The sequence below is a fragment of the Hoplias malabaricus genome, chromosome 6 (assembly GCF_029633855.1).
Source record: "Hoplias malabaricus isolate fHopMal1 chromosome 6, fHopMal1.hap1, whole genome shotgun sequence".
NCBI lineage: Eukaryota > Metazoa > Chordata > Actinopteri > Characiformes > Erythrinidae > Hoplias > Hoplias malabaricus.
Window position 1 is genome coordinate 45,530,278 of NC_089805.1, and position 27,961 is coordinate 45,558,238.

Genomic DNA, 27,961 nt, shown 5'->3' on the forward strand with positions numbered 1-27,961 from the left:
CCACGCAGACACAGGGAGAACACACCAACTCCTCACAGGCAGTCACCCGGAGGAAACCCACGCAGACACAGGGAGAACACACCACACTCCTCACAGACAGTCACCCGGAGGAAACCCACGCAGACACAGGGAGAACACACCACACTCCTCACAGACAGTCACCTGGAGGAAACCCATGCAGACACAGGGAGAACACACCACACTCCTCACAGACAGTCACCCGGAGTCCCTGGAGCTGTGTGACTGCGACACTACCTTCTGCGTCACCATGCCGCCCGATTTCAACACAGTGCTGTAAAAATAAACTACACTAGGGGAAGCACCAGGTGTGTAGTTACATTTCTGGAGTGGTGTGTGTCAGGCTGCGGCATTGGGTTCGCGTCGAAGCGTTGTCTACGGCATATGTTCAGAAATATATATTGAGCTTTAATTGGGAGAGCTCAGTGCTCTTATATCTCAGCGCACGTTGTGTCTGTTTAGCTGCGTTTAACCTTGTCTTTGCGCTCTCACGTAAACATGAGTCCAGCGCTGTGATTGGACAGACTCAGACGAGGGGGCGGGCAAATCTAAAGTCTTAACATCAGAAGTGGAGCAGAATCAGAACGATCGTTTTATCCCGTGTTTACTGACTCAGGCAGTGCTCAGAAAACTGACTGCGTAGGCCTTGTTTCACTGTGTGTGGGTTGGTGGCCTCCAGATCCACACCTTAATGTGGAATAATACATCCCATTCATACCCGCTCTGGGTTCATAATCACCTCCAGCTCCAAACTGCTCTATTTCTCACACTGAGTTTAAACAGAAGTGTGAGGTGCGTTCCCCTCTTTAATAAGTCGCTTTAATATTCACTTTTCATTTTCAGGATCAGAAACAACTGAACTGTCAGGTGAAGATCTACAGCAGGAATCAGAGGAGTATCTCTTTCCTACACGAGGTAAACCTGCGTTAATCTAGATCTGTCACTTCGATAAGAGCTGCTTGTCTTTGTACAATAACCGGCACACTTCCATCTCAGATAAATCTTATCACCCTGAGTAAACACTCTCTCTCAGCTTCAAAGCGCTGCTCTCAGGGAGATAAAGGCTATCTGCACTTTACTGCTCTCAGGCCTCTGATTGGGTCAACAACACTGGCACTTCACAGCCGCGAGGACAGGGTGGAGGAGCTAATCGCTAACCGCTCAGCTGGAGTCGCTCAGTCTGCAGACAGGGCGCTAACTTCTAACACACGAACCCTCACAAAAGCAACCCACATCTGATCTGAAGTCCCAGAATGAACCAGTTTATGCTCCACAGAGCGGGTCTTCACATGGGGGCAGCCATGTTTAAAGAAGTGTTGCTTTAAAGCAACACTAAGCTGTATTTTAACAGTAGAATTGCAGACTCAAAGTCATTGTGATGCTCCACTAAGATGTTACAGAGAGAACAGAGCCTCTGTCGATGCTACTCCAGGCTCAGCACTGCAGAAACTGTACAATGTATCTTTGTAGGGGGGGGAGTAACAAATCTCACACCCAAATGGTTTTAGTACAGTGCTGTAAAACTGTATTACACAAAACTGAGCCCCAGGTGCAAAAAAGAAAACAAAAAACATTTTACTTATTGTCCCTTTAAATACGTCACTGCTTTTTCGTTCCTGAACTAAATGTTTATCCTCCACAGAGTGGGTCTCCCACATGGGAGTTGCCCTGTTTACAATGTGTCCCGGGGTCCTGGGTGGGAGCCTCTCCTCAGGTCACAGCTCTCCCTGTGTCTGTGTGGGTTTCCTCTTTTGTTCACAGGTGTGTGTGTGTGTGTGTGAAACTGTGCTGAAAGCACCTCCTCGAGTGTTTTTCTGAGTTTCACCAAACTCCTCTTATACGTTACACACTTGGTGGAATAAAGTGGTCCTGCTCCTGACTTCAGCTCCCAGTTCCTTGTCTTTGTTTACTGTGTTAGACACATGTTCCGGGTCCTCTCCTGGTTTTCTCAGAGACTCTCACACACTCTGTCTTTTGTCCGTTAGCTGTTCCTCCCCCGTTAAAGAGCCCCATTCAAATCCGGCTGTGTGTCATGGCCCGAGGCTGGAGAACAATCCCTCCTCAACTGCTATTCAAATCTCCCCGGCGCTGGAGTCAGGTTACACTCCGCCACTGATCCCCGGCTCCCGGGGTCAAAACTACACACCCAGGGGTCAAATTCCCCAGGAATATCAGGACGGTCCCCTCAGCTCCCAATCAGAGGATCAGCAGAGGGACACTTCAGCACCACTGTACTTACATATTATTTTGGAAAATGTGCTCAAACAAATCAAAACAACATGCAGCCGTTTTCTCAGCCATTACAGCACTATGGAGCTTCTTTTACACAGTGATAGGAAACATGGGGCTGCAAAGGAAGCTCAGATTCCACTTGTTTAACATGGATATATACACGTATCAACCTCAGTTACCCCTTCCACGTGACTTCCCCCATCGCTGTTTCAAAATATAACTCTAGTCGGCATAAGAAACTAAATGGGATTTTCTTTTCGGAAGTCTCTGACAACTCACAGCGGCTAGCAGAAGACCTCAGGACCTCACGGAAACACACGTACAGTATGATGTACTATCAATATGTTGGATCTTTTAATACCATACACATACAGCATATACTTTTATTTACATATTAATTATTTTAAAACTAAGTAACTAGTCTCAGTTTGTGAAATGAAGGTGAAAGCGTGCGGACAACACACAAATAAATATAGAAATACAGGGATATTGTAAGCTATGTATTTGAATCAGAATCAGACTCACTTTATTGGCCACTGTGCTCACACACAGAGGAATTAGTTCTCCACATTTAACCCAATCCGTGCAGTGAAACACACATTTACACACACTAGTGAACACTAGGGGGCAGTGAGAACACACGCCCGGTGCGGTGGGGAGCAGTTGGGGGTTAGGTGCCTTGCTCAAGGGCACTTCAGTCATGACCTGCCAGCTCTGGGGATCGAACCAACAACCTTCCAGTACTGTTACGTATATTAATTGTATGTTTTATAACGATTACGATTAATGAAGGATTATTCTGTTGTTGTATTCGTGACCCTCAGAGTTCAGTGGCGAGGCCTGTGCTGTAAATATGCTCCAGTGTTAAAGCTGGGGTAGTTTCTCTAATGTCACTGGGAGCTCGTTTCTCTCTCGTTTTCTGAGCACTGTTTATATTTAGTGTGTGATTGAGCTTTGGCTGAAACTGTGTTTACTCAGTGTTTACATTTGACTTCTTTTAGTTCAGCGTCGTCTTAATTAAAGTCACAACACAACACGTCCAAACCACCGTTGCCGTGTTTCTCTTTGGTACGAGCTGGAGTCGCTCGGTCGGCCTCAGTGTTTAGGTTCTCCTCCATGTGGCAGATAGGGGGCGGAATCACGTGACTACAGCTTGGTAGAGTGGTTTTAAAGAGACAGTACATGAACACACAGTGGAGACATCACAGAATAAAATAATAGATATAATAGATATAGACAAGATTATGTTCTGAATGTCGATTTCGATTAATTTTTGATTAATTGCCCAGCCTTAAGTATTGTAGAGTATCAGTATCTTTGATCTTTTACCTCCATAAACATACACCATTTCATTTTTAAAGCTAAAACATATAGAACACAAGTAGACAACACACAAAGGCTAAAATATAATGTAAAAACTCTAGGTTCTGTCATGTATAAATTTACTTGTACAGTACGTACTTCAGGTGGGGCTCCTAACTTCTGGGATCATCTTACTCTAGTGGCTCATATTTATCAATTACAAAACCCAATTCCTAACATGTTAAATGGGTTCTACAGGGTTAAAATATTGATAACATGATCCCATAACACCACTGCCCCAAACGAGATAGAAACAGGGGGAAATGTTAGTTTTAAATACAGGGGATTGCCTTTTTCTTGCCTTAGGTTGTTTCATCCTCTTGAGTGCCTCCATTGGCCACACCCACTACCCCCTCACCAACCAAATATAATCCCACCATTCATTCCCCACCTGCCACTTCTCCTAATTACACCCTCACACATCCCCCAGACTCTCGAACCCCCCACACTAAAGCACCTGAGAACAGACGAGGGCCACAGCAGACTGGACATGTGGAGACCACGCTGCAGTTCAACTGGGATTATTATTATTATTATTTTAATAGATTAATGACTCGTCCTGATATTTTGGCCAAGACCAGAACATCTACTTGAAGTTTTAACACTGTTATTAACAACAGTCAGTCAAGTCTGTGATGGCACAGCGTATATCCCCCATCTTCTCCACAGTGGAACACAGTTCTATTTCTTAATGAAATGTCTGTGACCTGCTTTGGTCCAAACCCCACAGCAGTGTTCTCCCCCTGTGTAAACAGCCCCTGTTCAGAACGCCCGCTTTCAGCACCTGTTCCTTTAAATGATAATGAGCCGCTCTCTGTTCACCCCGACCCCGAGCGCACAGCAGTGAGGAGCGAGGAGCAGAAGCTCTGGTTTTTAGCTGTTTTCGCTAGGTTCTCTTCTCCTTTTTTACTCAGTGCTCTTATTTCTCTGCTTGTTGTGTCTGTTTTGCTGCGTTTATCCTCGTCTTTGCTCTCACATAAACACGGGTCCAGCGCTGTAATTGGACAGACTCAGACGCAACTGACGTCAGAAATGGATCAGAATCAGAACTCTATGTAGGTGTAAAGGGCTGTAGCCGGTGTATTTCAGTGTGCTGTAACTGTATGTAGGTGTAAAGGGCTGTAGCCGGTGTATTTCAGTGTGCTGTAACTGTATGTAGGTGTAAAGGGCTGTAGATGGTGTATTTCAGTGTGCTGTAACTGTATGTAGGTGTAAAGGGCTGTAGATGGTGTATTTCAGTGTGCTGTAACTGTATGTAGGTGTAAAGGGCTGTAGATGGTGTATTTCAGTGTGCTGTAACTGTATGTAGGTGTAAAGGGCTGTAGCCGGTCTATTTCAGTGTGCTGTAACTGTATGTAGGAGAAAACAGCTACATGCTTTATTTTAAATATTCAACAACACGTGGCATTTTACAGTCGTTCATGATTGTATACGGACCAAATGAAATGCGTTGCGTGTTGCAACACCGAACCTGAGCTAGTTTCAGTCTCATTATATTAACAAATGACCCACATCTACATAATATCAACACAACATCCCACTTCCTGATACAGTCATGAACACGACAGGCGTTTCACTCTCTCCGTCTTTGTTTTGTAAACACTATGTAAAATATTCCAACAGGGTGAACGTTAGCATCTCACCTGCAGTGTTTTTAATGGAATTTTTTAAACGGTCCTGCAGCAACACTCTGCCATCTCCGGCTAATGCATGCCTTAGGGAACCCACATACAGCCATATGCATAAGTCTGTACACACTCCTTCTGAGTGAGTTCAGGCACTTTAAGATGCACGTGGTGGACACAGACCTTTAGTTGTGCTCTGGAGCAGCTGCACATGAGCTAGAAGGGTATCACTGTTGGACAGTGCAGCTTCTCTGTGCTAATGGAGCTCCAAGAAATACCTATGGGATGGTTCGAAGTGTTGTTTATGAACATGCTCCTGATGAACATGCTTCAGTTAGAAGAATTAAAAACCATAAACAACGAACGGGTTCCATTAAAGGTGGAATAGAAAAAAGAATATAAACAGATGGCAAATTAGACTAGAACTTCTGCTTTACAAAGTACGGTCTCACATCTAATAAAACATGTCCTATAACTCATAATCTTTGGTATCAAACACGGTGCTTGTTCTGAAGGCCTCTCTGCTGCCAGGACTCTGTTAACAGGGTAAACTCAAGGTTAATATGTGTTTATGAGCTGACGATCAGCCTGTGAACATAAACACGGCTCGAGTTAGCCATTGCTGAGTCCGCTTCAGAGAAAAGGACATTCCTCTCTCTGTCCGAACAAGCCTCGCACTTTCTCCATTCATTCCCTCATCGCCTCTGCTATGCTGCACACAGGTTACAGCTTGTCAAACAAAAAATACATCTCTGTTAACACTCATTCCAGAGGGAGACCTCCGTCTGTACTCTCGGGATGGAGAATTGTTTGGAAACTGATCATCAGCTGATTGAAAAGAAAGTTACGATATCATGGAGTACACACAGACAAGCCAAAACATCCACAAACACTGTACGGAACTGGCACACACAACAAAGAGCAGATGAAGACAGAAAAAGACAACAGTACAGGGGCTTCAGAACTTAAAGATAGCAGCAGTGAGGGCAGGAAGCTGGCCAGAGAGTGGCACTGGGCAGCAGAGGTGATCCCCCAGGACAACAACACAAGTCTCCAATGAAAAACATCGCCTTTCTGCAGTGTCCTGAGTGAAGAAGTGTGTGTGTTTATCGTGTAGTGACCGCTGTCAAACAAAGCCTGATGTTCCTTGATTTTGAGTCAGAAACAGGAATGTAATGAACTTTAATCTGATTAAGCGCAACACTAGGTAGTATTTTGTACCTTAAAATTACACTTTCAATATCACTGTGGTGCTTCACTGAGCTGTAACAGAGAGAAAAGAGCCGCAGTTGTTACTTCTCCAGGTTCAGCACAGCAGAAACTGCACTATGTAACTTTCGGAGGAGGGTAGTAAACTCCTCCAGAGAGGGCTCTGACCCTGGATTTGAGAGGGCTCTGAGACCCCAGAATTGAGAGAGCTCTGACCCTGGAGTTGAGAGGGCCGTGACCCTGGAGTTGAGAGGGCCGTGACCCTGGAGTTGAGAGGGCTCTGACCCTGGAGTTGAGAGGGCTCTGAGACCCCAGAATTGAGAGAGCTCTGACCCTGGAGTTGAGAGGGCCGTGACCCTGGAGTTGAGAGGGCCGTGACCCTGGAGTTGAGAGGGCTCTGACCCTGGAGTTGAGAGGGCTCTGACCCTGGAGTTGAGAGGGCCATGACCCTGGAGTTGAGAGGGCTCTGACCCTGGAGTTGAGAGGGCTCTAACCCTGGAGTTGAGAGGGCTCTGACCCTGGAGTTGAGAGGGCCGTGACCCTGGAGTTGAGAGGGCCGTGACCCTGGAGTTGAGAGGGCCGTGACCCTGGAGTTGAGAGGGCTCTGACCCTGGAATTGAGAGGGCCGTAACCCTGGAGTTGAGAGGGCTCTGACCCTGGAGTTGAGAGGGCCGTGACCCTGGAGTTTAGAGGGCCGTGACCCTGGAGTTGAGAAGGCTCTGAGACCCCAGAATTCAGAGGGCCCTGACCCTGGAGTTCAGAGGGCTCTGACCCTGGAGTTCAGAGGGCTCTGACCATGGAATTGAGAGGGCCGTGACCCTGCAGTTTAGAGGGCTTTGACCCTGGAGTTGAGAGGGCTCTGAAACCCCAGAATTGAGAGAGCTCTGACCCTGGAATTGAGAGGGCCGTAACCCTGGAGTTGAGAGGGCTCTGACCCTGGAGTTGAGAGGGCTCTGACCCTGGAGTTGAGAGGGCTCTGACCCTGGAGTTGAGAGGGCCGTAACCCTGGAGTTGAGAGGGCTCTGACCCTGGAGTTGAGAGGGCTCTGACCCTGGAGTTGAGAGGGCTCTGAGACCCCAGAATTGAGAGAGCTCTGACCCTGGAGTTGAGAGGGCTCTGACCCTGGAGTTGAGAGGGCTCTGACCCTGGAGTTGAGAGGGCTCTGACCCTGGAGTTGAGAGGGCTCTGATCCTGGAGTTGAGAGGGCCGTGACCCTGGAGTTGAGAGGGCCATGACCCTGGAGTTGAGAGGGCTCTGACCCTGGAGTTGAGAGGGCTCTAACCCTGGAGTTGAGAGGGCTCTGACCCTGGAGTTGAGAGGGCCGTGACCCTGGAGTTGAGAGGGCCGTGACCCTGGAGTTGAGAGGGCCGTGACCCTGGAGTTGAGAGGGCTCTGACCCTGGAATTGAGAGGGCCGTAACCCTGGAGTTGAGAGGGCTCTGACCCTGGAGTTGAGAGGGCCGTGACCCTGGAGTTTAGAGGGCCGTGACCCTGGAGTTGAGAAGGCTCTGAGACCCCAGAATTCAGAGGGCCCTGACCCTGGAGTTCAGAGGGCTCTGACCCTGGAATTGAGAGGGCTCTGACCATGGAATTGAGAGGGCCGTGACCCTGCAGTTTAGAGGGCTTTGACCCTGGAGTTGAGAGGGCTCTGAAACCCCAGAATTGAGAGAGCTCTGACCCTGGAATTGAGAGGGCCGTAACCCTGGAGTTGAGAGGGCTCTGACCCTGGAGTTGAGAGGGCTCTGACCCTGGAGTTAAGAGGGCTCTGAGACCCCAGAATTGAGAGAGCTCTGACCCTGGAGTTGAGAGGGCTCTGACCCTGGAGTTGAGAGGGCTCTGACCCTGGAGTTGAGAGGGCTCTGACCCTGGAGTTGAGAGGGCTCTGACCCTGGAGTTGAGAGGGCCGTGACCCTGGAGTTGAGAGGGCTCTGAGACCCCGGAATTGAGAGAGCTCTGACCCTGGAATTGAGAGGGCCGTAACCCTGGAGTTGAGAGGGCTCTGACCCTGGAGTTGAGAGGGCTCTGACCCTGGAGTTGAGAGGGCTCTGACCCTGGAGTTGAGAGGGTCGTGATCCTGGAGTTGAGAGGGCTCTGACCCTGGAGTTGAGAGGGCTCTGACCCTGGAGTTGAGAGGGCTCTGACCCTGGAGTTGAGAGGGCCATGACCCTGGAGTTGAGAGGGTCGTGATCCTGGAGTTGAGATGGCTTTGATCCTGGAGTTGAGAGGGCCGTGACCCTGGAGCTGTGCGTCACTGTGCCGTCCTGTTTATTTTCCCCTGTTGTTTGGTTACTGTGTCATTACTGTTTCACCGTTTCATTTTAAAATCACTCTGGTTCTGGCTCCTGCTGACCACCTCCTTCATCTAAAGCCAAACCTAAACGTATTTTACATTTCTTTCATTCTGGCTCAAAGCAATGACATCAGCAAAACTATCCAGAACCTCTAGTAAGTCTTACCGATATCTAGAACCCTCTGCTTGGCTGTGTGTTGACGGGAGTGCCAGTATCTCCAGTACTTCAGCTGCTCATCTCTGTTCTTATCTTCACTGAACACCACCATGATCACACTCTGGACAGAGAGAGAGAGAGAGAGAGAGAGAGAGAGAGAGAGAGACAGAGAGAAAGAGAAGAGAGAGAGAGAGAGAGAGAGAAAGAGAGAGAGAGAGAGAGAGAAAGAGAAGAGACAGAGAGAGAGAGAGAGAAAGAGAGAGAAAGAGAAGAGACAGAGAGAGAGAGAGAGAGAGAGAGAGAGAGAGAGAGAGAGAGAGAGGGAAATCTCTTTATCTCATGTGTTCCAGTCGGAGCTGTGATTATAGTGTACTATAATAAAAGTCCTGATGCCCCCGTGATCACTCATTCACCATCTCTCTCTCTCTCTTTCTCTCTCTCACTCTCACTCTCTCTCTCTCTCGCTCTCTCTCTCTCTCTCACCCGCACTTTGCTGATGGGGTGTCTGAGGCGCTTGTTGCTGCTCGTCTCGTTGAGTGTGATGGCGTAGAACTGGCCTTTGTTGAGGTACGTCATCGGCCCCTCGCCCTGCTTCTGTCTCAGAGAGCGGCTGGCCTCCAGCGTGTACTGAAACGTGTCTCTGAACAAACACACAGCCCAGCGTTCACGATAAAGACACAGCAGAGAGGGGCAGGATTCACACCTGCGCATTCAACTCACTCACTCGGTCATTCATTCATTCGCTATTTCCACCATCACAACAAGAAAACTGACACTCACGCGTCGGACGGGTCAAAGACGAACTCGTTCGCTCCCAGAGACGACGGGCGGTACTTCTGCAAAACAAAACACAGCCTATTAACAACAGCGGCTACTGTCTCCATAACAGCACAGGCATTCATAGATAGATCTAAAGCTAGTCACACTGGGGGTGATATTCAATATTCTGAAATACTGGGATGATTTTAACATTATTTCCACATTAATATGTGGTTATCTAGAGCCCACCAACCCACACACTGTGAAACAAGACCGTCCCAGTCAGTTTCCTGTGTGCTGCCTGAGTCTGAATCACTGGATAAAACGAGTCGTTCTGATTCTGCTCCGCTTCTTACATCAAGTGCAGAGACTATAGAATGGCCCCGCCCCCTCGTCTGAGTCTGTCCAATCTCAGCGCTGGACTAGTGTTTATGTGAGAGCGCAAATACGAGGTTAAACTCAGCAAAACAGACACAACGAGCGCGGAGAAATAAGAGCACTGAGTGAAAACAGCTAAAAACCAGAGCTTCTGCTCCTCGCTCCTCACTGCTGTGCGCTCGGGGTCGGGGTGAACAGAGAGCGGCTCATTATCATTTAAAGGAACAGGTGCTGAAAGCGGGCGTTCTGAACAGGGGCTGTTTACACAGGGGGAGAACACTGCAGTGGGGTTTGGACCAAAGCAGGTCACAGACATCCAGAATGATTAGCTGCTGTAAAGCCTGTACATCACGCAGACCCTGTGTTTCTTTATGAGCGCATTAGCTGTGGATTAACCCTCTCCTGACCTCGCTGCTGTCCTCCTCGTACGTGCTGTCCGGGCTGCTGCGCTGCTCTGCTTTCCCGTAGTCGCTGTGGTTGGCGGACGGAGAGTCGAAGGTGTGCGAGTGTTCGTAGACAAGTCGAGGCTGCTCCTCCCCCTCGGCTCTGTAGCTCATGAGGAGCGGGGCGTAAACCTCGGCCTTCACCACGCCTCCGCACTGCTCGCGTTTACAGTCCTGCTGCTCCGTGCTCACACACAGATTCACCGGCACCGACCGCAGAACCTGGACGTGATTATCCACCGACTCTGAGTCAGCTCCACTGCTGCTGCTGCCGCTGCCCAGTACGACTCCTCTGAAACACACACACACACATTTACACATACACAGACATAACTGGACACACGCTGGAGTTCTATAGATGTACTCTGGATGATGGAGCTCCATCCAGTGATTGTAGGATGTTATGGAGCAGTGTCTCTCTGTTCCTCCATCACCAGCATTGGACCACAGTAATGTTTCTATCAGAAATGTTAGTTCTACGCGTGAGCTGATACTGACCTTTTCTCCTGTTCCTCCACAACTTTGGCAATGGACATTACTCTCTTTTCTTTAGGAACCTAGAGGAGATCAGAAAGAAACAGACGGTTACCTTTATTATAAAGCAGTGGCTTGGGTTATCACCGCTGAATACGTTCTCTGGGACTCTCTGGAGACCACAGGGGCGTCATTAGACCCAACACACCCAGCAGACGCAGTAAAAAGTCAAATACCATCAACTACAGGACACATCTCACCAAATCCATACAGGAACTACGTTTCCCATAATGCCCCAGCACCTTTCCAAATGCACGAGGAGCCAGAAGCCAAGAAAACATAATACAGCACTAAAGCAACTAGCTCTGATGCGCTCTCTGGAGTGACAGAGCTCCACGCAGTGCCCGGGATGAGTTAGGAGGAGGCGGTGGGACCGCATTAGTTCATGTGGCTGAATGCTATCAAATCCTCACAGAGTAGCGTGTGATCCTCACCCGTGGGTAAGACCCTTCATTTCAGAAGGAACACTGGAGAAGCTGGTGTCCACACACTTTTGGCCACGGTGTGTAGCTGCAGAGAGGCAGGGCAGGAGCCTGGGCTCTGAATAAAGGGCGTTGTGTTCCTGTGTGTGTTTGTGTAGGTTTGTTTATGCGCAGATGTGTAGCAGAGATTACACTTCATACAGGAACTAAAACAGACAGGGGAAGTTTACAGACAGTGACTTTCACAGATGTACTTTTTATCCTACAGCTGTGAGAACGGTAAACACACTGGATAATGAGCGGAATAAGGCAGGCATTGTTTCTCACACGTACAGGTTTTAATATGCGCAGAGTTTGATACACTTCACCCTGAAAATATAATGTATTCAACGGCTTTTAATTAATGCTCACAATGAATTATTTAGTTCCTCATGAGTCCAGAGTTTGTCTGAAATCAGAGACCATCCATGATGGACTTAGAAGGGTTTTAACTCCTATATGTGAGTCCTATTACACACACACACACACACACAGGCACACACACATTTAAAGACGGATTTAAGACGATATGCCAATGTGGAGAACAAACCCTCAGACAAGAACCTATTTGGCTGTTTACGGATGTTTGGCTGTTTACGGATGGCTGTGGCATCACTCTGGACTGTACTCTGTAACTCCTCCCCAAACTCCCATCTCCATCTCCGGCCTCCATTTATGTCATCTTTAAATGAACCAGGATACGCTCCACAGAGTGGGTCCTCCACATTGGGGTGGCCCTGTGTAGCGCTTTAGGAGTCATGGCTTATTTTGGCCATTTGTGTACACTTCTGATTGAGCTCAGTATATTCCACATGAAACAAAGATTACCATGTCTGTGTTTCATATGATTTATTTTCAGCTTTCTCTCTCTCTCTCTCTCTCTCCCTTTGCACCCTCTCTCTCTCTCCTTTGCACTCTCTCCTTCTCCTTGCACTCTCACTCTCTCTCTCTCTCCCTTTGCACCCTCTCTCTCTCTCTCCTTTGCACTCTCTCCTTCTCCTTGCACTCTCACTCTGTCTCTCTCTCTCTCTCTCTCTCTCTCTCCTTTGCACTCTCTCCTTCTCCTTGCACTCTCACTCTCTCTGTCTCTCTCTCTCTCTCCCTTTGCACCCTCTCTCTCTCTCTCTCCTTTGCACTCTCTCCTTCTCCTTGCACTCTCACTCTCTCTCTCTCCCTTTGCACCCTCTCTCTCTCTCTCTCCTTTGCACTCTCTCCTTCTCCTTGCACTCTCACTCTCTCTCTGTCTCTCTCTCTCCCTTTGCACCCTCTCTCTCTCTCTCCTTTGCACTCTCTCCTTCTCCTTGCACTCTCACTCTCTCTCTGTCTCTCTCTCTCCCTTTGCACCCTCTCTCTCTCTCTCCTTTGCACTCTCTCCTTCTCCTTGCACTCTCACTCTCTCTCTCTCTTCCATAAAGTGTCAGTAGATGTTTTCTAGTCTTTCCGGTTCTTTATAAGATGAATAATGACAAAGATTTTAATATAAAGCAGCGCCTGATCCACCCCATGTTCAGCACTTTCACTCATGTAAACGTGACTTTGTTTTCACTCGTCTGGTCTGGAACAGTGAGGAGGGTGGACCACGCCGGTGTGATCAGAGTTACTGAGGGGTTAAACAGGACTGAGTGTCTGATAAGAGTCGGTGTAACAGCTCTCTGAGGGAGGAGTGTTCCGGAGAGTGACAGATTTCTCCTGGTGATGTGATAATAGACTCTCAGGAGCGTGAGACTGTGGGACTGTGTAAATATCAGGAGAAACCTCTCCTGACTGTTACAGGGTGTGTGAGCCATACTGACCTTGTAGTACTCGTAGAGCAGCCCCAGAGCGGCGGCACTGTCCTCGTCTCCGTTGATGCTCATCATGGCTTTAGTGGCTGCGGTGAGGGGGTTCTCCAGGTACGACCTCCAGGCTTCATCCTCACTGGTGTAAGCCCTTCGACTGTGGAACGACGGCTCATTGGGCACCACCACCACCAGCCTTTTACTGCACACACACACACACACACACACACAGAGAGAGAGAAAATTTATAGTCAATTTTATATTTTACAATTTAATATAAACGTTCACTGATGTACTTTAAACTGTGCAGGAGTGTGTTCCTCTTCACTGCAGTAACAGCCTCTACTCTTTAGGGAAGGCTTTATACTAGATGAAGTGGAACATTGCTGTGAGAATCTGATGGCATTCAGCCACATAGACATCAGTGAGTAGTTCTAGATCACAAACACCACTCCAACTCGTCCTAAAGGTACTACTTCATAGCCCTGTGTGTGTGTGTGTGTGTGTGTGCTCCACTCTACACCAGCACAACACACACTAACACACCACCAACACGTCAGTGTCACTGCAGCGCTGCGAGTGATCCACCACCACATCACACCTGCTCTGTGGGAGTCCTGAGCACTGAGGAACAGGAGGGAAGTATGCAGAGCAACAGCTGGACTACAGTCTGTAAGTGTAGAACTACAGAGTGACCCTGTGTGGTCCGTGGAGCTGAGAGAGCGGACAGTGAAGGGGAACAAGGAGGTGGTTCTAATGTTATGGCTGGTCAGTGAATAAACAAACACACGGATGCAAATGAGCAGTATGTGGTGAATGTGTATGTAAATGATGTGCTCTGTGCAGACTGATGAATCCAGACCTGCTCCCTGCTGCGTTTACAGTTTAATGTGTGTGTAATCAGCCGTCAGCTCTCATTAATTCACTTATCTTATCAGAGCCGTGTTTGAGGGTTTGATCACTGCTAATCAAATACACACTAGACTAACACACCGGGTTACACAGCCCTGAGCCGCTGGACACCGTACACATCTGTATTTCACCATACAAACTAACGGAAACGTGCCTCTAAAGGGGACACGCGGTGCCGGACGATATGAGCGTAAACCAATAGCACGATTTATTGTACATTTAATAACGATTAATAAAGGATTATTCTGTTGTTGTATTCGTGACCCTCAGAGTTCAGTGGCGAGGCCTGTGCTGTAAATATGCTCCAGTGTTAAAGCTGGGGTAGTTTCTCTAATGTCACTGGGAGCTCGTTTCTCTCTCGTTTTCTGAGCACTGTTTATATTTAGTGTGTGACTGAGCTTTGGCTGAAACAATAAATTGCCCAGCCCTAGGGACACTACAAAAAAATCCCTTCCTCACTGCCACATTGTGGGGATCTGGAGCCCACCAACCCACACACTGTGAAACAAGACCCTCCAAGTCAGTGTTCTGTGATCTGCCTGAGTCTAAAAACACGGGATAAAACGAGTCTTTCTGATTCTATTCCGCTTCTGTTATTAAGGGCAGAGACTTTAGAATGGCCCCGCCCCCTCGTCTGTGTCTGTCCAATCACAGCGCTTGTTAATGTGAGAGCACAAAGACGAGGTTAAACGCAGCAAAACAGACACAACGAGCGCGGAGAAATAAGAGCACTGAGTAAAAACAGAGAAGAAAGAGAACTGAGTGAAAACAGCTAAAAACCAGAGCTTCTGCTCCTCGCTCCTCACTGCTGTGCGCTCGGGGTCGGGGTGAACAGCGAGTGGCTCATTATCATTTAAAGGAACAGGTGCTGAAAGCGGGCGTTCTGAACAGGGGCTGTTTACACAGGGGGAGAACACTGCTGTGGGGTTTGGTTTCATTAAGAAACAGAACTGTGCTCCACTGTGGAGAAGAGGGAGGATGTGTTCACTACAGCTGCATTACATGTGTTAAATATTTTTAATCATTTTTGAAGACATTTTACGGCACAATTGTTATTTATTTCCTGTGTTTAACATTTTGGAAATCAAAACAAGGGCAAAAAGCCCATTTTATGTTACTTATTTGTTTTCATTTTATAAATTATACTGTTTTATAGAGGGTCTTAATCACCCGAGCCCAAGCAGCACCTCTTTTTAATTTCTTTTTTTCCCCAAGATTTAAAAGCAATTTGATTACATTAGAAACGTTCGGAGTCTGGGACCTGTCTCTATCGGTTCAGTCGTAGCATCCTGTAGGGGGGTAATTTGTGGCATTACTCCCTGTGTTCGTGGTCTAAATTACCCGTGTGAGGAGTGTGTTATTGGCTTTCTACATCAAAGTGTTTAAGACCCGTCTGTGATCTGGTGTTTAACTGAAGCCAAGCACACCTTCGCCAGCAGCGTGCGGAGGAAAGCCCTCTGTAATCGTGATCTAGTGTGGGATTTTCCCACTTAAACTCTAATATTAGCGCTTTAACGCAGGAGGGTTAATACAGAATCACGACCAGAGGACTCCTGGATGCCGCTGATGCTCATTATATCACAGTGATTTTCAGAGATATCCTGACGAAACTGAACAGCAACTCTCTCTACATCTCCTAGAATCCTTTACTCTAGGAGCAGAATCAGAACGACTCTTTTTTCCCATGTATTCAAACGTAAAGCACACAGAGCTCCATTAGATTCCCTGGCTTTTTTATCAGAAACTCCTGTCATAGAGCTGCACTGTGTGGGTTTATCACTAAGAGAGAAATCCAGACGTAAACACAAAAAGGAAGGGTTTCATTCATTGAGTTAAAGAGGTAACGTAAACCGCTCAATAACATTTCCTTTTCTGAAACCAGTCACAAACAGGAGCAATTTGTCCCACCTCCTGTGCAGAAAACTACAATCCACAAACACAGGGCAGTTATAGATACATCCAATGACTGCAAACAGCAGATCGGCCAGATGCAGATACATCCAGTTTGTATACATCCAGTGACTGCAGTCTGCAGATAGAGCAGTTATATATCCTATGACTGCAGACAGAGCAGTTACAGATATATCCTATGACTGCAGACAGAGCAGTTAGATGTATACAATGACTGCAGACAGAGCAGTTACAGATGTATATAATGACTGCAGACAGAGCAGTTACAGATGTATATATAATGACTGCAGACAGAGCAGTTATAGATGTATATAATGACCGCAGACAGAGCAGTTACAGATGTATATATAATAACTGCAGACAGAGCAGTTACAGATGTATATAATGACCACAGACAGAGCAGTTACAGATGTATATAATGACCACAGACAGAGCAGTTACAGATATATAATGACTGCAGACAGAGCAGTTACAGATGTATATAATGACCGCAGACAGAGCAGTTACAGATGTATATATAATGACAGCAGACAGAGCAGTTACAGATGTATATAATGACCGCAGACAGAGCAGTTACAGATGTATATATAATGACTGCAGACAGAGCAGTTACAGATGTATATATAATGACTGCAGACAGAGCAGTTACAGATGTATATATAATGACTGCAGACATAGCAGCTACAGATGTATATTATGACCACAGACAGAGCAGTTACAGATGTATATAATGACTGCAGAGCAGCTAGAGATGTATACAATGACTGCACACAGAGCAGTTACAGATGTATATAATAACTGCAGACAGAGCAGTTACAGATGTATATAATGACCGCAGACAGAGCAGTTACAGATGTATATAATGACCGCAGACAGGGCAGTTACAGATGTATATAATGACTGCAGACAGAGCAGTTACAGATGTTTATAATGACCTCAGACAGAGCGGTTACCGATGTATATAATGACTGCAGACAGAGCAGTTACAGATGTATATAATGAATGCAGACAGAGCAACTACAAATGTATTTAATGACTGCAGACCGAGCGGTTACAGATGTATATCATGACTGCACACAGAGCGGTTACAGATGTATATAATGACTGCAGACAGAGCTGTTACAGATGTATATAATGACTGCAGACAGAGCAGTTACAGATGTAAACAATGACTGCAGGCAGAGCAGTTACAGATGGATTTAATGACTGCAGACAGAGCAGTTACAGATGTATATAATGACCGCAGACAGAGCGGTCACAGATGTATATAATGACCGCAGACAGAGCAGTTACAGATGTATATAATGACCACAGACAGAGAAGTTACAGATGTATATAATGACCTCAGACAGAGCAGTTACAGATGTATATAATGAGTGCAGACAGAGCAGTCACAGATGTATATAATGACTGCAGGCTGCAGATGGAGCTGTTATGAATGCTACTATGATAGATATTGATATTTAATGCATGGGACCTGTTAAACCCAATACAGAGCGTTTTTCAGAGCGAGCCTGGCTGGAGACAAAGAGCTGGTGAACTTCCTCGATCTTGTCACGCTCAACATTCAATTTCAGAAACAAATATAAAGGCCTGGGGCGTTCCTCCTTGTTTTGGTTCCTAGATTATTTCCCTATTCACAGCACAGAAATGCACTGGAATGCAGAGCGAATGCCTCACCCCAATAGCGTTATGCTAATACAGAGTGAACTTAATTAACCCCTTCAACAGTTTACTCTTCAGTAAACTATTACTATTTAATATTCAGTTATTCGGGTTTGACTGAGCCTCACAGCACCACTCTGAACCACAGTGTATCGTTTTACAGCTGTAATACATCACTCTGCAGTATACAGAGCTACGTCTATAACACACTGTCAATAGCAATGGAATTAATGTTGATTAATATTGAGATGTTGTTGGAAATAAATCTGATTCTGATTAATAATATCACCATAAAGTCACTTAATTATTCAGCATTCACTATTAATTACTTTGTGCAATTATGAATTACCTGGTGATTATTATACATTATGAAGTATGTCACTGTCAATCATTACTGAGTAACTACTATAAAGTGTCTACTATCTGCCTACTATCAATTATTAACGGATATGCATTATTCAGGAGCTGGTAACAACCATTCAATATCTCTTATGAATTATTCAGTAACTACTATGCATTATTTGCAATCTACCAGCTATTACTGAGTAATCATTTACTAAACACTATGAAATATCTGGTATTGACTGTGAATACCTTCTCTGCAACAAATACATCATCTCTGAAGTTATACACAAGTGAGGAACTGCAGTGTGGACCCAGTCCTACAGAGTTTAAATAATTAAATTAGTAATAATTGTTTTATATTTCTATTATGATGTATTCACTGTTATATGTTATAAATTATTCAGTATTTAATATGAAATATCTGTATCTGCTATAAACATTTCACTAATTAATATTATGAATTATCCAGTAACTGTTATGAAGTATCTTTACACCACCGACAACAAAGAGTTTCGTATCTTTAATATATGAAGTAATTAATACATAATTATTTTAGTATTTCTAAGATGTATTCAGTATTTACAATTAATTATTAATTATTAATCTACTCTTAAGTCCTCATAATTGACTATGAATTCATTTTTATTTTATTGTAATTATTCATTCGCTGATACGCGGTATTCCGCAGCTGTTATGAATGATTCAGTAATTACAATTAATTGTTGACTATTTACTCTGGATTCCACAGGATCTGCTACAATTTATTCAATAATATTTATGAAGTATGTCATGTGCGCTATGAATTATTCGGCGTCCACTATGAAGCTAACTCTTGGGTCCTGTTGTTATGTAAATATGGGTCCGTATACAGAGTGTAAAGGGTTAAAGTGATTAAAGAAAGCTGTTATTAAGTAAGAATCTTCTACACGCTTCATGCCAGTGGCTGTGGCAGAGGGGCATGAACGTCTATTTACAGTCATAAAGGGACATAGCTGAGGTTTAGTGATAAGTCTGTTGACAGGTTTAGGGGGGTTTAATAAACACTATTCATCGTCTGTCAGCAAATAAAACTGAGGACTATCTGATAAGGTGAATACTACAAAAATGACACCGACCACAGCATGCTTCAGGACATAGAGTTTTAAAAAGAAGTGAATACAATAACTTTGTTTCCTGTTGTTTTTTTTAAGGGTTGGTTCCCATTGTTTTAAATAATGAAAAATATGAGCGTAATCAGACCCAAGGCAGGTGTATCATTTTTCTCAGATTGTTTTGGGAGTGAAATTTACACATACAATAAATATCAACGCTATGAAATATTTGTATTATTATAAATCCCATGTTTTTAAAGGAAAAATTAAAGATGCTTCTGTCAGCTCTTAGACTTTTCAGAAATACTTAGTAATACAACAGTAACAACAACAGGAAGAACTGTATATTAAGATGAAATAAGGTTTAACGGTTTTTTCTCAGAGTTAAAGAAATATAAGAGTTCACTAAAAACACGGGAAGCAGTAACAAACGCCAATAAACAAGCAAACGGGTCCATATAAAAATCAGTCATTTATTTATGAGGTTATTTATAAAAAAAAAAAATTCTAAATCGGATTTACAGCATTGTTTATGAATATATCCTTTAAACAGTTTCTAAACTAGCCCCGCCGTCTCTGTGGGTGCAGTTAGCTTCGGCGGCTAACACCACAACATCAAAATGAACAAATTCCGTTTCCAGCTTGTTTTTCTAGAACCTGTTACTAAATCGTTATTGAAGTTTAAGGAAAACGGCGTTTGGAGAAAGGAGAGGGGGTCTTGACGTTAGCTTAGCGCCGCCAAACCGAGAGTGCAGCCAGAAAAGAAAGAAAACGAAAAAAAAGAGGGAAAACAAAAAGAGCGCGTAAATAAAAACGGTGAAAAACACCACAGGATTAGCATCAGGCTAGCGGTGAAAACAGACGCATATCCCAGGTTTCCAACGTCTAAAATCGAAAACTAAGCGGGAATGTGTGATTTTCTCTTCATTCCCGTCGTGTATTAGTTCCCATTGAGGCAGTCACTTACTTGTCTGTCTCCTGTGACATTATTTTCTTTTCCTCCACACGGTTCTTCCTTGTGAAACTGGACTTTCAAGTCGGTACAGGTAACAGAAGACAGGTGAGAGAGGGAGAGAGGGAGACGAGTAGAACCTGGGCTACAGGTAAGACTGCTTTTACCTGGCCTTGCTTACCTTCCTCAGGTAAGCAACACACACACACACACACACACCTCCCCCCCCTCGGTGTCTCACCCTACACAAGGTTATACAGCTTTATCTCCAGATATCTACCCAGCCCCCGGGCATAGACACAGACGTTTAGCCACAAAACACCCTCATCAGTCTTTTTCTCACACCCCAACTCGGGCACACCTGCCAAAACATCGCCAAAACTTTCATTTCTCTTCATTTTTCCACCCAAAATAATATTCAGATTCAAGGAGGGACCTGGGGCATGATGCTCATCTCTGATAGGGCAACCTCCTCAAATCCTCTGCTCTGATTGGCTCCTCAAAGCAACAGGAACAGGTAACTCCCACCTCCACCTGTGAAGCATGAGAAGACTTTCAGTCATCTCAAATATCAACACAAGCTCTAAACTGACGTCCACACTGGAGGAGAACCACCCTAAAAAACGGTATATGAGTGAAAGTAGGAGCCTGAGTGTGTAACCTAAATCCACGCTCCGGGATTAGTTAAATCCATCCCTGAGTAAAAATGTGAATGATGAATCTATACTTGAGTAAAATTTTAAAAAAAAGGAAGCCTAGCAATGTATCCATACGAGCCCTTAGCTAAGTAGAAGGGAGTAACAGTAAATAGTATCTAAAATACACTCTACTCGAATCCACACTACTTACAGTAGGTTTAAAAATGAAAGACGTGTCCTCACTGTGTCAAAAGCAACAATATCTGCTAAAATACAGTGTCTGGATGCTGCGAGTCACACTGTATTAGTCCGTCAACAATCAGAGCTGTCAGGCTGGGTTTGGTGGTGGGTTTTCATACAACGACAGACATCTGGACAATAGTAACGTCACACACTCTGGCTCAAAAAGAAGTCATGGCTTAGAGCGCTGTCTACTGGAGGCTTGGCTCACACAGTGTCTGTCTACAGCTCTGAAGGTTAATGACTGGAACCAGAGAGATATCGCTTAATATGGAGCAGTATCATTCAGGCGTAACGAGGAACTGGGCTCAGTTCTGATCCAGTTTTCTTTGAACACTCCCTCAACATGAACGAGCTGGCAGTCAACAGGTAACTTCAACACAGCACAACCCACATTACAGTGTTCTTCCGCACGTCTCAGCCATTACACATTTCCACCAGAGGGGGCGCCATTTCCAAATCCAAAACACAGTGCTCCTCTGGTAGAGGAGCTTCTCAGAACATCTACTATCTCTCCGCACACAAACTGAAGTGTGGATCGCTCTCTTCTACTCTTTCTGGATCATTCTGTTGTGAAATAAAAAAAAGCTGAAGCTCCAGAGTCAGTGGTGTGACTCCATAACCTCAACACACACCATCACACACGGAGATGAGGATCGGAGACTGAAGAGATGGAACCAGGAGACCCTTCACTGACTGATTTCCTGCTGTAGAGGTGTTATCTGTGGAGAAATACTCGGGAAAATGAAGACAGCCATTTGAACCTACAGCACATGTATTTCAGTATATATAACTAGTTTCTGTTCCCCTCTGGTCTCTGAGCTCTATTGTCATTTATTTCAGCTTGACTGATCTTACCTCTGCACACATCCTCTGACTGTGTTTGGGTTGTTTTCACAAAGTGACGCATTAAATCTGTATCATCAACAATCTAAACCTGAGATGAGGGTCAGTCTGGAAGTGCAGGGCTGCAGATTTTCCATGAGCAAAGGTGATGGCTGTAGAGGTCACAAAGGTATTTATCAAGACTTAGGCGCTTTCAGCACCTGTTCCTTTAAATGATAATGAGCCGCTCTCTGTTCACCCCGACCCCGAGCGCACAGCAGTGAGGAGCGAGGAGCAGAAGCTCTGGTTTTTAGCTGTTTTCGCTCTGTTCTCTTTCTTCTCCGTTTGCGCTCACTGTGTCTGTTTTGCTACGTTTAACCTCTTCTTTGCGCTCTCACGTAAACCATAATTGGACAGACTCTGTCTCTGCACTCGACGTCAGAAAACTGACTAGGTGGATCTTGTTTCACAGTGTGTGTGTTGGTGGACTCCAGATTCACACTTCAATGTGAATATGCACCGAACAAGCACCCAGTGGGAGGCTCTGCGTTAACCATACATGAGCCTAAGGTCACAAAGCTCAATGCCAAGTCAAGCGAGGGCTGGAGGGGTATAAAGCCCCACTGTTTGGCTGTTGAGCACACGTATTGGGTTCTCTGGGGTTATGGAGCTCCATCCATTATGTTTAGGATGAGCTGGGGTTTCAGAACTACTTCTGCGCCCATACTGACCTGATTAATATTCACAACACTAAATCCCCAGCACTGTGTTCCACTGCATCTATAGAAAAGCCGTCCCAAACGTGCAGAGTCTGCCAGTAAAAGAGGAGCTAACTCCTGATTAATGCCCTTCAGTTCCAAGGAAATATTAGACGAGCAGGTTTTCACAAACCTTTGGCCGTGCAGTGTATTTGTATCCAGTCAAATAAGCTCAACCGTTCAGCTGCACTTAAGTACAATGCGTCATGATGCGACATGCCTCCAAATCTCACCGTCAACAGTGTGTTTCGGTTCCCAGACGAGTCACTGAGCGACGAGGGGCTGAGTGACACGTTCCCACGACTTCAGCTCCGGTTTGTTCCAGAAATCAGGCACAAACATGTTCATGATGTCACTCTTACACAGAAAAATAAGAACAGACAGATCATGGCCTTAAAGTGGGCGCGTTAACAGGAGTGTCTTCCTCTTTAATAGGCTCCGCTCTCATGGGATGACAGCCACGGTGCTCAGGGGCAGTTGGGCCTTACACGCCTTGCTCTAGGGCACTTCAGCTGTGGATGTTGAGGGAGGAGACAGTGCTGTTCCTTCACACACACACACACACACACTCCATTTTCGGTCCAGCCCCTACGGTCCCCACTTGACACTTTACATGGCACAGGGGTGGGAGATATGGCCCTAAAATAATATCATGATATTTCAGGGTATTGCTGTGACAACGATATATTGGTGATACGACACAACACTGAAAAATATATTATTAATTTCAACAGCATATTATTGCAACAGAAATAAATGTTATAATGTGGTTTATTATAAATGTAACAGCTTCAAACTCTCAGTAGAAATAAAAAATATGTAAACATTTGGTTATTTTGTAAAAAAAATCATAACTATCATAGCTTCTGATTTTTTAAAAATAAATAATGTAATAAATAAATCTACACACTTAAAAACGATGGCTCTACAAGGGTTCTTTATTAAAGAAAATGGTTCTACATAGAACCTTGAACATTTGAAGAACCTACTGCATTATTAAAATGTTTTTTTGCATCATGAAATTGTTCTTCAGATTGATGGAGAACGTGCTAAAGATGGTTCTCTACATCACCTTTTAGAGAAGGGTTCTATACGGCACCCAAAAACAGTTCCTCTAGTGTAACAAACTTGACATCGTAACAATTAAAGAGCCCTCTTTAGTGCTGTATAGAACCATCTCATCACCATTTCATGATGCAAATAACGTTTTAATAATGCATCTCTAGCTCTTCACAGGGATTATCAGGTAGGCACCGCCCCTAGTTGGTGTTTCGCTGAATTAAGCCCACAACACCTTCAGAATGCTCCACAGTGAAATCTGGCATCCCAGACCCACCCCCCTCCAAGCTAGATTTAGTCATTTCTTACCCTTTACCACCAACAACCGTAAATCCACACTGGCCTATGACTAAAGCTGTACCTAGCCCCACTGGCACCGTTAATGCACGCTCAGTACCACCAGATCTTCACATGCTACATCACCAACCACCACAACAACACCTCTACAGGGCATTTCCCCAAGTAATCTGTGCTCTCCTGATCCACAACCACTGACTAGACCTTTCAGCTGTTTCTGATAACTCCCTCACAGCTGCCCTTAGTTTCCGGACCCTGATGTCGAACTGCACAAGTAGGGATGTGACTGATTTGGCTACAAAACCCCCATTCCTCACCACGTTCCCTCAGCCGTACTTCTGCTTCTCTCTTTCAAATGCTTCATCTACTGCATCCTCAAATGGAACTGTTAACTCTATGATATAAACTATCCATTTACTTTCAGAGTAGAGCACCTTGTCTGGCCTCAGTGTAGTTAACGCAATGCACTCTGGGACCTGCAGCTTTTTTCCTACGTCCACCAGCAATTTCCAATCTCGTGCTTCACCCCATCTACTAATATTTGTAGCCTGTGCATGCTCTCGAATATGTTCCCCTCACGCTCTTCCTCATTGTACTTGGCCAATCACATCCTTTAGCTCTAATGAGCTCCTGGCCACTTTCAGATTCCATTTCCTTCCTGTTTTTGTGACTGGGGCTGCTGTTTTTAACCACTGCACCTTTCGATCCTGACAAAATCATCTCACGACTCACCTTTGCACATTTAAATTCCTCAACTCAACTTGTGAGTGGTAGCTCCAGCTCCCTTCTCCAATACCATGCCACGCTACTTAAACACTGCGGCACCCCTAGCCACTTCCTTATGGCCTTGTTCATAACCCTTTAAATCCTCTCTACTCCTGTGATCGAAACAACATGAACTGCCAATGGCCATCTAATATGAGGCAGTATACGAGGCCAAACTGCAGAGAGCACGATTTCACCTTCCCTGGCAAACACCATCTATCACTGTTATTAACACCCTTCACCAGTTCAGCTTTTAGTCCCACAGCTTGTTCGACTATTCCCTCTACCTGAACTCTTCACTGGTCTCTCCGGTACTGTAGGGATCATTTCTCCGTCCATCAAAGCTGCTGATGCCTTGTACATTAAAGAATTTCTCAATCATCAAGTCATACCCCAAACTGCAGTCTTGGGGGTGCAGGGGTTAATGTGCTGACATAAACCATTCAAAAACATCAGCACAATAAAGTCCACTGTTTAATAATGAACCTTGTAGTTTATTTACATGTGCACATTCCTGCATATACTCACTGACTGCAGCGACGTGGGAATAAGGCAATGTGATTTCAGTGTGAGATAATAATTACACACACTACCTCTCTGATTCGATGGCCTGGCCTGAATGTAAATGTAACCCCCCAGAGCGGGAGGAGAGCAGCGAACCCCTTGTTTGTCCAGCTCTGCTGTGACTGTGGAGGACTGAAGCGATGTGATTAAGCCCCTGCGTGTCTCCTGTGGAGCTCTACTCAATTACGCAGTAAACAGAAGAAGACCATTGTGCTGGGGCTCAGAGATCCACACCTCGGGCGAGTAAACACAGGCAGAGAAGCACTTCAGCTGCAGACAATGGAGCCCTGCATTAAACTGAGGAGGGTCAGATAAAATCTCATCACTCTGACCTCTTCCTGGACGCAGCTCAGTGACCTCACACAGTTTGGTCACTTCTACACGGCCCAGGTAGGTCCATATTTAGGTCCACATATTGTTTTTATTACTTGCTGGGCACTGTTAGCATTAGCTACGTAGCTCCAGTGTAAAACTCACAGTCTATTATTAATTAAAGTAACATAAAGTAATGTTTTGTTATTGTACATCATTCAAAGGAACTGTGCCTCTGCCTTTAACCCATCCATGGTAGTGTACACACACACACACACACACACACACACACTGCAGCACCCAGCACATCAGGCAGCCTTCCCAGCTCACAGGGAGCAGTTGGGGATTAGATGTCTTGCTCAAGGGCACTTCAGACCATGGATGTTTAGGGAGGGGAAATGCTGTTCCTCTTAGAATCCTTCCCCAACGCTGTACCTCTATATTCCACAGAGACGACCATTGTCTGGACACTTCTGATCTTTGGGGAGACACATCATATAATAGTCTTTTTCAGTTCCTCCATCCTCGTCCTACACGGCTCGACTCGGTCCGGCTCTTCTGCTTTTCCACTGGTCAAATCTGGCCCTGGATGCAGGTACGATTTCAGTCCCTGTTCTCTTACGGTTCCAGCCGAGCCAAGTACGTACTAAACGTGACTAGTAAACCCTACAGAGCCCTGATTGGACGGAGACCTGTTAATCACCAGGAAGTGCAGAGCTCCAGCACAAACTCGCCACTTGTAACATTCCCCCGAGGGGTTTTGAAGAGGTTCATAAACTCCTTGGGTCGGTGGCTGACGAAAATCTCCAGAAAAAGCCAACCGTGCAACGAGGAAAACTGATCTGAGAGAACTAGGGTGCAGAGCCGTGTTCAATCAAAAACAACAACAACGACACGCAAATACACACCAAGTACACATTGTCTAACTAACCATGACTAACCACCGGCGTTGTTGTGGTTTTCAAAGCCTGCAGCAGTCTACAGACTGTCGATCAGTGTAGAGTCTCTTCATTAGATAATTACAGGAGATGTTCCCATCCCCTGAGCACATTCCATCATTCTTTGGGGTCATTACAGTCAAAAGCTTTGCTGTAGTCAGTGAGGCACACGTTGACCTCTGACTTGAACTCGGCCATTTCCATATTCCAGTACATCTGCGATGATATCTCTCGTCCCTCTGCTTTTCCTGGATCCTGCTGACTCAATCAGGGAGCTCTGTTTCTGTGTAAGGCTCTAGTCTACTTTAATAGATGTTTAGGATGTGAACGTCTTTACTGCTATGTGGTGTCAGGGAAACTGTTTGTTCGACTGCGTCTGTATCCAGATGTAAAATTTGTCTCAAACGTTACTCAAATTTCTGGATGTTGATGATTTAATTTCATGCAACACTTTGATGAAATAAATAAATAAATACATGAATGAATGAAGGAGTTGGTGTGTTCTCCCTGTGTCTGCATGGGTTTCCTCCCACAGTCCAAAACACACATTGGTAGGTGGATTAGCGACTCAAAAAAGTGTCCGTAGGTGTGAGTGAATGTGTGAGTGTGTCTTGCCCTGTGAAGAACTGGCGCCCCCTCCAGGGTGTATTCCCACCTTGCGCCCAATGACTCCGGGTAGGCTCTGGATCCACCGCGACCCTGAACTGGATAAGGGTTACAGATAATGAATGAATGAAAAGAAAAGGTTTTGTTCAGTGTAGTTGGCACAGTCCTTGTATTGTTTCTTCGGTATCAGGATTTAAACGGACTTCGTAAAGTCTGTCAGTCAGAGTTTTTTCAGATTTTTTGGCACAACTTGGTCAGCACTTTAGTTTATTCAGTATCTATAATGAATTATTTAGTCTCTAATGTGTTACTAAGTAGTTATTATAGATTATTCAGTATATAATTGGAATTATTAAGTGTTATTTATTGAAGACTATGTATTTTTTAGTATTTAATGTAAATTATTAAGGAGTTACTATAATGTATTTCTGACCTATAATTAATTATTAAAAAGCTGTTCTAAATGATTCAGTATCTACTGTAAATTATTCAGTATAAATTATGAATTATTAAACAGCTGCTCTACATTATTCAGTGTCTAATCTACATTACAGTATCTAGTGTGTATTAGTTCTCAGGTAATTATAGATTATTCAGTACCTATGAATTATTAAGGTGCTACAATAAATTATTCAGTGTCTGCTGTGAATTATTAAGTAGCTACTATAAATTATTCAGTGTCTGCTATGAATTATTAAGTAGCTACTATAAATTATTTAGTATCTGCTATGAATTATTAAGCAGCTACTATAAATTATTCAGTATCTGCTATAAATTATTAAGCAGCTACTAGTGTCCGCTATGAATTATTAAGTAGCTACTATAAATTATTCAGTGT

At 44.9% G+C, this 27,961-nt stretch overlaps 1 protein-coding gene across 1 annotated transcript in view; it reads right to left on the reverse strand.

Annotated features, from left to right (window-relative positions):
- The window catches only part of grhl2b (grainyhead-like transcription factor 2b), a 44,002-nt gene extending 23,656 nt beyond the window's left edge, over positions 1 to 20,346 (reverse strand). Inside the window, exons 1-7 of the mRNA XM_066674543.1 lie at positions 20,137 to 20,346; positions 13,261 to 13,447; positions 10,971 to 11,029; positions 10,437 to 10,764; positions 9,673 to 9,728; positions 9,376 to 9,532; positions 8,902 to 9,013 (exon numbers count right to left, since the gene is read on the reverse strand). Coding sequence (XP_066530640.1) covers positions 8,902 to 9,013; positions 9,376 to 9,532; positions 9,673 to 9,728; positions 10,437 to 10,764; positions 10,971 to 11,029; positions 13,261 to 13,447; positions 20,137 to 20,156 — 919 coding nt within the window. The 5' untranslated portion in view covers positions 20,157 to 20,346. The remainder of the gene's footprint in view (positions 1 to 8,901; positions 9,014 to 9,375; positions 9,533 to 9,672; positions 9,729 to 10,436; positions 10,765 to 10,970; positions 11,030 to 13,260; positions 13,448 to 20,136) is intronic.
- Positions 20,347 to 27,961: the final 7,615 nt, after the last annotated feature.